Below are 13,084 nucleotides of genomic sequence, written 5' to 3' on the forward strand. Positions count from 1 at the left end.
CTAAAGATATAAGTGACTCAAGATACAAAAAAGGGAATTTTTTTGAAGAATTAATGGACAATACCAGTAGATTAGTATTTGCGGATTGGAGTGACAGATTTTCAAGGTTTATTCGTGACACTTTTTTTCAGTACTATCAACATGAGAGTCTATTAAGTTCAAGAAAAAAAAGCCATATATCATGTACAATTTTCGTTCTCGCATCTTTTTAAAACAAGTATCAGTAAGGTTTTTAAGGTTAGGGACAGAAGGTTGTATTCATTGTGTATCAGGACAGACGCACTGGGATATTATGAAGTTCTGCCACCATGTCACTCTCAATAGCCTGTATTTAATCTGTCTGAGGCTATTAACACTTCAAGCCTCCACTGAAAGGTTTCTTCTGATTTTTATTGGCAATATAATCCACACTTTAACTTGTATTTGCTATCCAAGCAACACCTACCTCTCACCCTATAATTGTGTGGTATATTTCCCACTTACATTGTGAGATTTTATTGTATTAGTACAGGGCATACTCTTGAATTAGGAAAAGGCAAGATTGTATCTAATATTTGCAACTGAATCCCACTAACACTTGAAAGAGCTGCAATTCCAGACGTAGCCTGTGGAAAAGAGTGGCGCTCTTTCTGCAAAACAAAATCAGAGAAGACTTTTTTGTTCTCGCCCTGGTTAAATGATATAACTAGAAATAGGAGAACCTCTCAAGATTCATTTCATGTTTGTGTTTGGTGTCTCGGGTCCCTGATTTGTTTCATGTCAAACCAGTTCGATATGAACCTGCATTCAATTGGCTTAAAACATAGTGTAGAATACTCTTAGGGCTCCTAGGAACCTATCTATAAAACACGGTGTATGACACTGTCAGGGCTCCTAGGAACCTATCTATAAAACATAGTGTATGACACTGTCAGGGCTCCTAGGAACCTATCTATAAAACATAGTATAGAACACTGCCAGGGCTCCTAGGAACCTATCTATAATACACAGTGTAGAACACTGTCAGGACTCCTAGGAACCTATCTATAAAACATAGTGTATGACACTGTCAGGGCTCCTAGGAACCTATCTATAAAACATAGTGTATGACACTGTCAGGGATCCTAGGAACCTATCTATAAAACATAGTGTAGAACACTGTCAGGACTCCTAGGAACCTATCTATAAAACATAGTGTATGACACTGTCAGGGCTCCTAGGAACCTATCTATAAAACATAGTGTATGACACTGTCAGGGATCCTAGGAACCTATCTATAAAACATAGTGTAGAACACTGTCAGGGCTCCTAGGAACCTATCTATAAAACATAGTATAGAATACTGTCAGGGATCCTAGGAACCTATCTATAAAACAGTGCAGGACACTATCAGGGCTCCTAAGAAACTATCTATTTCATTTCTAGCTTTCTGAGGCAGACATAGTCCAAGTGAAAAGTGACATTATTGTACTATACAGAGTGTAATAGGTGGAGGCCCAGGAGAGGTGTATAAACCCCCCCCCCCCCATTCATGCTCACTTCCCATTATCTCTTTGGTTCTCTTTGCTGCATCCAGTGGTCTCCAGGTGACCATTTGGTTCATCCGAGATTAATCTCCATTTATTTAGTTTTTGAAAAAACTGAACAATTTGGTATATTTGTGTTGAACTTGGCTCGGTACAAACCTATACACCCATCTCTAGATATAATAAGGTCAAAGATACACTTGATTGCTTTAACCCCTTCCTACCACATGGAATATATTACATCATGAAAACTATGCAGTTCTCACAGATTGACATAATAATATGTCATAATGATGGCACGGGTATTGCTCCATCCATGGCACATCAGTGGCAGTTGCCAGGTGTATTATATAGGTGTCACCCTGCTCTACTGTCTGTAACAATGGCTGAAATTCTGGATTCTCCCTCTTCTCTCGTGTTCACTGCTGGTTACCTGTATCATGGGGTGGCTTTACTGTGCTGTAAGTAATTAGCAGTGAACACTGGAAAAGAGGAGGAGGCAGAGTGCTGGTTATGACCATGTGACCCAGAGTTGGAACCAGCTCGGATCCCCTGGATTTGTTGCATGCAAAACCCCAGAGGAAGTGATGATAGATTCTCTGGTCAACCCCTTTAAATGCCCTGCTTTTTAAAAGCAAAAATTATGCAGATCACACGTGTTGGCAATGGGTTACTCATGACGACCCTACCCTTGGATAGGTGAGAGGCTTATATGGACCGATGTATATCTAAAAATGTGTAATATCTTTTTTTTTTATCATTCCTCTGTGTGTTGACGTTATTGGTATTTCAGTTATCTGCAAGTTTTAAGAAGACTCAGCTGAATAATTTCAGCTCTGCTACCTCTGTGTGGCTGGCTTGATGGAGTAAAAGAAAAAGTACAGATTCCATGTGGGTTAATATTTCATATTATTTTATTAAATACTGTTATCTTACCATACAGCGGCCTTGTCAATATATCCTGGAGGTTTTACCCATTAGTCATTGCAGTATTCATTGAGCCATTGATCACTGTTGTGCTCACAGCATATTCCTCAAGGGCTCCATTTCCATATCATTCCCTATCACTGTGCTGATCAGAATGGAAATTAATCAATTCGGATGTTCTCTCCTCAAGTTTCAATGAATTGTGTGTCACTTCCCTAACACCTCTGATACAAAATGCTCTCCTCGATCCATTAATCTGATACACTGCCTAGACCTCTAGCCAACCCTTGGATCTCGGAGGTGACAGGGTGCCATGCAATTTATTGTTTGGTACAGAATGAAACAGCGAAGCCCACCGTGCCTTGTGTCAAGGATCATCTATCATGAGAAGAGAAATTTATATGGTGGTGGCTTCAATGACAATACTATTCCATGTTTAATCATGAAGGGCTCTTTAATGCTCATTGCTCCATAAAGAGACACCATGACAACATGTGGTCATATATATAGTATATAGTATATTCGAGTGTAATAGTCACTTTGTAATTAGTATTCCTTACAATTATTTGATGTCATTTTGAGGTATTATTATTACTATTATTACTATTTTTAAAGGAGCTACAAAAATTATTTAAAGAGAGTCTACAACACCAAAGTATCTTCCAAACCAGTTATAGTATATGATGTTTTAGAGGAAAGTAATGGCATAGCAGAAATACGATTTTGGTGTGAAAGTGCAGAATGTGGCCGAGAAATGAACTTTTAATTCATATGTAAATTAAATGTTAGGTATACTTGGCGTGTGGCCAAACCTTTACCTGCACTCTGTCTACAAGGGAATTCTGGGATAACACCCTAACTAAGTATCCCCGCTTCTTCCTAACTCAGAGGTGGTAAAATAAAAACTAAAATATACTAATAAAAACACATCAAATAATAGATGAATAAACTCATATATAAAAAAACACAATATGAACCACTACCCTAGTGCACCAGCAGCAACAGGGACCATCTTTTGTGATGTAATTGAGCATACTAAAGGTAGGTATTATAGATTTGAAAACAGACCTTTGTTCTTGGTGTATATGTTTACCCTGCCCATCATCATCATATTTGGTATCCAGTTACCTGGCAGAGTGCAGGGATTATTTTGTGCCACCAAAAAAAGAGAAAAAGTTGGCCTAAATATAAAATAAAAAGTGAAATTTTGCAAGCATAACAGCTTAGTCTACAGAGGATTAAAAAGGTTTTCCGGACAGACCTATATACTTTTTAGCAGGGTTTAGAGTGATATCTGGGTGTCTCTGGTAGCTGCTGCATCCTCTGCATTTGTTTATGTGGTATAACTTCCTGCTGTGCAGATTCCTATGTAGCTTCTACACTAGTTCCCTCTCACTAAGTGTTAAGACTGTGCAGTAGGTTCGGTCTTGATATCAGGGTCGCAGCCTCTTCCACTGTGATTGTTCAGTCCAGCATGCATGGGGTCAATCCCCTTGCAGCCGATAGGCGTGGTCGGTCTGCTGACTGACACTGGTGTCAGCCTATCAGCATCTGGCGTGAACACCTGGGCTGATTGGTCCTGCCTTCCCTCCATATAAGGAGGTTGGTTTGGACGCTAGGTGCTCTAGCCTAAAGCGCAAATTCCACATGGTGCATGTCAGTGCAGTACTTTAGTTTGGCATAACTGCCCACCTAGCTAGCCTTAATCTCTATTGTTACATGTGCTGCGGCTGGGTGCTTGGCCCAGCACTATTATATGTTTCACAGTCTGTCAGTTACCTTAGGCATGCTGTTACCTGTGGTACTCCACAGCAGGTGGCTGTGGTGTGGGTGCGGTCTATTAAGCTGCTGGAAGCACCCGGTCATTGTTAGTTGTGTTGTTTAGTGGTGAAGTAACCACTAAGACTTTAGTATTCATTTAGCAGCTTCTCTGAGGAGTTATCAGAGAAGCACTTTAGTTAGTGGAGTAGCGTGACAGTGAAGTTAACTGTCGGGCTTGTTCACACTAGTACGCCCTGCAGTTCTGAGCTCAGTGTGCTCTGCAGGATATATTTATTATTTAGTTTTTTTTATATATGCTACCGACCGTAACACTCAGCTCCCCCTCCTCTCTCACTGTTACACTCCCCCTGCCTGTCTCACTAGCCTATCCCATCCATTGCTAGCCCCTCTTACCCCCTGTCTCCCTAACCTAGCGATCCCGCCCATTAATAGCCCCTCCCCATCTCCCTTATGATCCCACAAATTACTAGCCCCTCCCAATCTCCCCCCATCTCCCTAGCTAACCTATTATGCCCACTTCTATCAGAGAGAAAGAGGAGAGGAGTCGTTCCCAGACAGAGGAAGGCTTGGTAAATATTGATGGGAAGGGAAAGTAATGATGACGTTCCGTTTCGGAAGCAGTAAAATGGAACATGATCAGATTTTCAGAAAGTGTTCTTGGGGCGGTCACATGACTGCTCCAGGGATAAGGATAACTATAGATATTTATAGATTTCAAAGTATTCATTCATAGGTTTTCAAAATATGCTGTTAAAAACTGTAAATCTTGTCTGTCCGTATTACTTGAATGTATCTCCAGTGTATTTAATGAGATGCAGCTTAACACTGCTGTTCCCTGTCTTTTACTGCTAAGAAATGTCAGGGAGAAACCTATCACAAGCAGTAGACAGGAGAGAGCAAGTGTGAGCCTACATCTCATAGAACACACTGGAGATTTTGCACACAGCACTCACAGATAAACCTATCACTTGTTTTAATATTAGTCTATGCTGCACTACATAGAACTCTATCCTTCTGATTTCTTCCTACGTAGACACTCTCTAGCTCCCTACCAGACAACACATAATATGATCACATAGGTCAATTACAGCCCACAGTGTGTTGTCACCCATAGCATTGATTTTAGCTAATATAGCAGAGTCTTTTCCCCCAATATTGCTTATTTTTCTGGGAGATGCCATTGTGCTCCCTTTCAGCATTCCATCTAATTCCTCAGAGTTGTCGTAAGTTCGTGTATTGTTTTGCAATCTTCTATAAAATCCATTTGTACGTCTAAGGGATGAGCTTTAACCTATCTTTTTTAGCAGCTGCGTACATCTCATTTCATGAAACGCTGAATTACTTTGCTAATCATGGTTTTCACTACTTGACCTACTTCAGCATTTACACCTTCAACAAAACAAGAACATTTTATTCACTCGCGATAATTACATAGCAGCATCTGACTGCTATGTGTGGGATTGTGATGTGAACCTCTGTACACAACATAATATAAAGCCACTTGCGTGGAGAAAAGATGTCTATTGCACAATTAGCTTCCTCTGTATAGCCCTTCTGCATAGCTTGCCCTATAAGCAAAGGAATTTTTTTTAAAATTTCCTTGCACCCATTAATTTTTGTGGCTTAAAGAGTAGAAAATACTGCAGTGGTATAGGAAAAATCACTTAAATTGTTAATGAAACCTTTTAGTTATAGTCATTTACAGTATAAAAGCATGTTAAAGGGACTCAGGAAATTGCCTGAATTGGGAATCTTGTAACAAACATTGTATTCTGCAGAGCGCTGGCATTTCAGTGGAAAAATACCGTATATACTCGAGTATAAGCCGACCTGAATATAAGCCGAGGCTCCTAATTTTACCACAAAAAAACTGGGAAAACGTATTGATTTGAGTATAAGCCGAGGGGGGAAATGCAGCAGCTACTGGAAAATTTCAAAAATTAAAATGTTCGGCGTTTTTGGGTGCAGTAGTTGCTGGGTGCTGAGGAAGGGAAGGGGGTGTTTTGGTTGTCTGTCTTCCCCTTCCCTGAGCTTGAGGACTGTTTTTTCTTCCCTCACTTGGAATTCAGCCTGGTTGAATATAGGGTATCTGCAGTGCTCCTATTAACCCCTTCCCGACAGAACAGGAGCACTGCAGATCCCCTATATTCAGTAGACCGGGCACTTTCAGACACAGGGATACCTAATGTGTATGTCTTTCACAGTAATTTTCTACTTTCATATGTATTCTAGGGAAAGGAGGGATTTAGAACTTTTATTTTTCTAAAGCTTCTTGTTTTCCCCCACTATTTTATGGGAGATTCTATACATTGATATTCCGGCTGGTCATAGACCCCTGCCCTCCTAAAAAACAAAACTAAAAAAAAATATTTCTTTTTGCTGACTCGAGTATAAGCCGAGGGGGGCTTTTTCACCACAAAAACTGTGCTGAAAAATTCGGCTTATACTCGAGTATCTGGGTCATCTGGGTGGGTTCCTGCTGTTCTCCCTGCCTAGTTCAGCTTGATTGAAAAACTTCTCCTTATTAGAGTATAAGGAAATGCCTGTCACTTAATGAATATGGTGACATCAGTGATGACATCACAGGGATTCCCTGGCGGAGGGGGCTTGCAGACATCTGTATTTTCTCTGCATGTCTGTATTCATATCTGGGAAATTTAGTAGTGAAATCTTCTGCAGCAAAACCACCAAGAGTTACGCTAGGTTTCGGCTTTCTGTTCTTTCGTTCTTCTTGAAGACCCAAAAATGGAAAGATAACCTGCTTATAAAGCAGCAAACTGCAGATTCCATAGACTATAATGGGGCCCCTGAATGTTTAGTGTGCGCTAGTGTGAACCTAGCCTTAGGTGTTTTTGTCATAGCTGTGGAGTGAATTGGACTCTGGGCCAAATTAAGGTTTACTTGGAGTCTTCGGTTTCAGAATAAAATGACTCATTTTAATTACATTATAGAGATAATGACATTGTATGATTAATTACATGTAAATCATGTTACATATCTACTTTCATAGGAATTAATCACTAGTGTTAGATCTTTACTGCTTCTGACTGACCCTGGTGGTCGGCCAATTATGAAGGAGTCAAAGTCGGTTTGTGGAGAAATAGAGGAATATGAGTCAGTGGTTTGGCCTACTTGTTCCAGTGGCTTAGTAGTAGGAATCACTGCAGCCCTCCTGCTGCTTTCAATTTTGGCATTGAGTAAAACATCTAGTAAGGCTAAGGCCCCGCATAGCGAAAAGAAGCTAAAAAATGCTGCAAAAAAAAACGAAGTGAAAATGCGTTGTTTTTATTCCAGTGTTTTCTATTCAACATGTTTTAAAATTCACCTTTTAAATATATTAGAAAAATGTTTCTGCAGATAATATGAACAAGCTGCATTTTTACATAATGTGTGAATGACATTAATAGCGGCATTTTTTTTTCCACAACAGGCAAACACTGGAGAAAAAAAGCAGCGAAAACACTGTTTTTTTTCCCCACAGTGTTTTTTTTACATTGAGCTTTTGCTGCTTTTTTTCTCTGCAGTTTCTCCCCCTATTAAAAATACTGTATGTGGTAATGCTCGCGACTCCGCAGCTAAAACTAACTTGCTGTGGATGAGATTAAATGATGACATTTTGTTCACTTTGCTGGCACTTTCTGCAGCCGCTATAAAGGCTGTGTGTCACATTACAGAAAATATGATTTTTGGTTGCAGATTTTGCTGCATTTTTTGTGCAATGTGTGTATGGGATTATCCAGAATCCCAGAAGGTACTGTAAAATGCCGCGTTTTTTGCTGCAATGTTTTAGGCTGTGGCCAAAATGCTGCGTTTTCGCAATGTTGGGGCCCTGGCCTTAGTGACGAGTAAATACCAGTGGTAGGGTGCATTCACACTTCGGATACGCTGACTGATTCTGAACGTTAAAACACGTTCAGAATCAGCGCGTATAAAGCAGATCCCTTTCATTTCAATGGGAGCCGGCATACGAGCGCTCCTCATTGAAATGAATGGGCTGCATTTTTCTCTACGAGCGCTCCCATTGAAGTGAATGGGAAGTGTTTAGAAACGTTTGCGTGTACGGCTCGGAATGAGCCGAGCGCTTACGCCGTGTGAAGGGGCCCATAGAGAAAAAAGCAGCCCATTCATTTCAATAAACCACATTTGGCCAGCAGGCCAAACTACCACACACACGACAGGATAATTATAAAAATATATAAATTTTATTTAGACAAGTACATAAAAAGTAATAATAGATTGGAGGTAAAGAATGCATCAGCTATGGATGCAATGACATACAACTAGGCTTTCATAATGAAATATGCTTTGCATTTATAGTCAATACAATATTCAGTGAAAAGAGTTCCTCACCACATAAGAATGGACATCATTAGCTACATACAAATGGATGAAGATCCAAATCATTAGCACTTCTTACTAGAGGGCCAATACATTTATATTTGATATTGTAGACAAAAGAAAACATATGAACAACATTGAGCTTTTACCTGTAAGTATGTCATGCATAAGAACGCGCCCCGACGCGCGTTTCACCACGCAAGTGGCTTCGTCAGGGGGAAGTAGCTATGATAGCTACTTCCCCCTGACGAAGCCACTTGCGTGGTGAAACGCGCGTCGGGGCGCGTTCTTATGCATGACATACTTACAGGTAAAAGCTCAATGTTGTTCATATGTTTTCTTTTGTCTACAATATCAAATATAAATGTATTGGCCCTCTAGTAAGAAGTGCTAATGATTTGGATCTTCATCCATTTGTATGTAGCTAATGATGTCCATTCTTATGTGGTGAGGAACTCTTTTCACTGAATATTGTATTGACTATAAATGCAAAGCATATTTCATTATGAAAGCCTAGTTGTATGTCATTGCATCCATAGCTGATGCATTCTTTACCTCCAATCTATTATTACTTTTTATGTACTTGTCTAAATAAAATTTATATATTTTTATAATTATCCTGTCGTGTGTGTGGTAGTTTGGCCTGCTGGCCAAATGTGGTTTATTTAATAGTACTACCCAGTATTGCCCTATATTTTTTGTGCTACGTCCATTCATTTCAATGTGGAGCGCTCGTATGCCGGCTCCCATTGAAATGAATGGGATCTGCTTTATACGCGCTGATTCTGAACGTGTTTTAACGTTCAGAATCAGTCAGCATATCCGAAGTGTGAATGCACCTATAGCCAGTGCAATATATCAAATTAACAATGCGACTACTGTAGTATGGAACAATATTTAAACATTTGGGGCCCCACTTTTAATTTTGCCCAGGGCCCCACTTTGTCTAAAACCGGCCCTGACCACAGCATGCAGATGAAAGTTAGCAAAGTCTTTTCCACTATGTTGCTACTGTATATCACAGTGGGTTAGCCATTGGCGAGAATATAGCAGGCAATCCATTGTGACTATTTCGGGTAATATCAGCCAAAATGACTACAATTGAACAATGAGGCGTCAACATTCTTATGACGGTGCAGTGTATACCGAAGTTAGGCTCTATTCACACCTGACTTTAGTTAATAATGACTGTATCCACTATAATAGGGTGTCAAAGTTCTATTGGTTCGGGTTATACCAGTTTTTTCTTTCTGCTTTTTTTTTTTCCTTTTTTCCATAATACTAAGTTTTATTTCTTTTTGTTCTAGATAATAAATATTTGCTGTCTGTTATTAAAATTATGTAATATATAACTGGTTTACAAAACAGGTTTTAATATTAGAGACATATTGGTAATGTTGCCACAAAGGACAAACATCTATTCATGGCGGGACAATGTTTATTGTATTAGCTGCAAGTACACACAGTCAAAACTGTCATAATGTTCAATACGTCTATTCTTGTCTCACAAGGTTAGAAACTTAGCAATTGCAAGGAAAATGTCAGACAGAGCAGTACTGTAAGTTAGCTAAGTAACAATGAATTGGAAATGAAATGTGCAGCGAGAATGAAAGTTTAGGGAAGCAGAAACATTTCCGCGAGGCCTTGAATGCTCTATGGGATATGGATACTGGCTAGCGAAAGGGAGAAGTGGAAACTACACAAGGAAAAAGTAAAAAATGCTGTATGTTATAGAGTGTATGTTATACATCAGCCATCAGGAGACTGCATCCTCTAGCAGAATTAAAAAAATAAAAAAATAAAAAAAGTAAAATATTTAAAGAAATTATAAACCAAAACTCCACTTTCCCAATGTAAAAATCCTTTATTGTGTAACAATAAAACAAGCAATACATATTTGGTAAATGTAGATTGATGCAATTTTTTTCCTGCCATGATCCAGTACTATGAAGTCATACCCACAGGACAATATGTAAGAAAAAAACCAAACAATTTTACCTAAAATTATGGCAATAAAAGTACAGCATATTGTGCAAAGAGTAAGCGCTATATGGCTACGTTTACAAAAATAAGATTATTATGATAAATTATGAATTTGGAAGGTGGAGATGGAAAATATATAAAACTAGTAGAATACCTGCGGCTTCGCTCGCGGAAAATGTGTTTTATTATTGGTTATGCCAAAGTAAAATTTTCAGTGTTACACTAAAATTGACATTTTGAGAGTGCTACAGTAAATCTGAGTTTCCACTTTAAATTTTTATTATTTTGGCAATTTACTAATCAAAATGTATGCACCTTACACAAACATATAAAGGTTTGGCACGGGGCCCCGCCATTCCTAGTTATGCCACTGATTTACACCCAATTAACAACATAGTGCAGCCCTTCCCCCCTCCCTCCAGTGTAATTTATAAGCAGTTCATGGACAAAAGAGTAAAATTGGTTTCCAGTTACACAACTATCTATTGCAGTGCTTCAGTGATGAAAGCTCCCTGTATAGTAAGCAATAATGACAACTATGACAAACTATGAAGTAGTTTTCGCCTGACCAATATTGCTGCTCAGTAAGGCTGCTTGCAAACTACTGTAACACTACAGTCTCCGGATCGTGAATTCTACATTCTAGACTTCTATGGAGCCTGCAAAATTCACAGATTTATGCACGAAGAAGTCTATGGAACCACCAAATCCATGGCCGGAGGCTTGTGAAACATACCGTAGTGTGCAAGCAGCCACTAAAGATACCAGACATGTTTTGTCAGCGCATGCGTACATGTACATGTTTGATCCATATGTATGTATGCATGTGTGCATGCATGTGTGTATGGTTCGTGTATATGTATGCGTGTGTGTGTATGTACACGTGCGTGTGATCCATGTATATGCATGTGGGTGTGCATGCACATGTGTATGGTCCGTGTATATGTAAGCGTATGTGTGTGCGCGTGTGTGATCCACGTGTATGTATGTGGGTGTGCATGAACGTGTGTAGTCCATGTATGTATGTGTGTGTGTGTGTGTATGTGTGTGCACGTACGTGTGTGTATTTGTGTGTGTGCACACGTGTGATCCATATGTATGTATGCGTGTGTGCATGCATGTGTGTGTTCCGTGTATATGTATGCGTGGATGTGCGCGTCTGTGTGTACACGTGTGATCCATGTGTATGTATGTGGGTGTGCATACACGTGTGTATTCCATGTAAATGTGTGTGTGTGTGCGCAAGCTTGTGATCCATGTGTATGTATATATGTATGTGTGTGCACGTGCGTGTGATCCATGTGTATGCATGTGGGTGTGCATGCACGTGTGTATGGTCCGTGTATATGTAAGTGTATGTGTGTGTGTTTGTGCGCGTGTGTGATCCATGTGTATGTATGCAGGTGTGCATGCACGTGTGTAGTCCGTATGTGTGTGTGCGCACTTGTATGTGTGTGCATGTGTGTGATCCGTGTGTATGTTTACATGTGTAGTCAGTATATATGTCTGCGTGTGTGTGCACGTGCGTGTGTGTATTTGTGTGCGTGCACACGTGTAATCCATGTGTATGTGTGTATGCATGCATGTGTGTGGTCTGTGTATATGTATGCCTGTATGTGCACATGGGATTCATGTGTTTCTGCGTACACAGAGCAAGTGGCCGTGCATGTGGTAGTTATCCATGTGTGTAGTGTGCATCCATCTGAGTGTCTTTGCATGCGTTTGTGGTCTGTGCGTGTGTGTATGTGGTATTTGTGGGATGGTGTTGTGTGTGTCTAGAGTGGTCTGGTGTTTGTGTGGCGTGTTGTGGCATTTGTGTGGTGTTGTGCTTGTGGGTTGGTGTATGTGTGCTGTCTGTGTGCTATTTATATGGTGTTTGTGAAATGTTTGTGTGTTGTGTCTGGTGGTGCGGCCCCTTTAGCAGCGACTCTTTGGCACCGTCACTATAATCCGTCCCTGTCAATCACAGCTGTTGTTTTCCCCTCAACGCTTTCACTTTTCCCCATTATATGCATATGGCCTAAATTTAGGGGCCCCAATCTCATGACGGGGGGGACGCTAGCGAGATGTAACATGCGCAGTATTCTGCTCCTGTGGGTGGAGAGGGGGCATGCCAAATTTCAGCCAAATCGGGCGAGAACTGTGGATTTGTATTGAGCAGACTACTACAGAATTTGAGTTTTATATATATAGATTGAAAAAAATTGCTGAGCCTTAAAGACAAAACTACCCTTTGTTGTTAAAGGGTTAAATAATACTTTGCCTGCATAATACCAGTTCCCTAGTTAATGACATCGATTTACCGCTTATGCCCAATTCCTAATATTTAAAGTGCAATTTTATTCTAACATATTCCCAGTGATTTCTGATGACATCATACCTATCTTTCTAGGTCAGCGACCAGATGATTTTGCTGCAGAATTGCTGGAGTGAACTACTAGTGTTTGACCACATCTACAGGCAAATGCAACACAGCAAAGAGGAAAGCATCCTACTGGTGACCGGACAGGAGGTAAGAACCTAGACAATATATGTACTTATTAGAGATG

At 40.0% G+C, this 13,084-nt stretch overlaps 1 protein-coding gene across 1 annotated transcript in view; it reads left to right on the top strand.

The window, feature by feature from the left end:
* The window catches only part of NR5A1 (nuclear receptor subfamily 5 group A member 1), a 100,806-nt gene that overhangs the window by 46,020 nt on the left and 41,702 nt on the right, over positions 1-13,084 (top strand). The window contains exon 4 of the mRNA XM_075259382.1: positions 12,928-13,047. Within this exon, the coding sequence (XP_075115483.1) occupies positions 12,928-13,047 (120 nt within the window). The remainder of the gene's footprint in view (positions 1-12,927; positions 13,048-13,084) is intronic.

Source organism: Leptodactylus fuscus, chromosome 11, assembly GCF_031893055.1.
Source record: "Leptodactylus fuscus isolate aLepFus1 chromosome 11, aLepFus1.hap2, whole genome shotgun sequence".
Lineage (NCBI taxonomy): Eukaryota > Metazoa > Chordata > Amphibia > Anura > Leptodactylidae > Leptodactylus > Leptodactylus fuscus.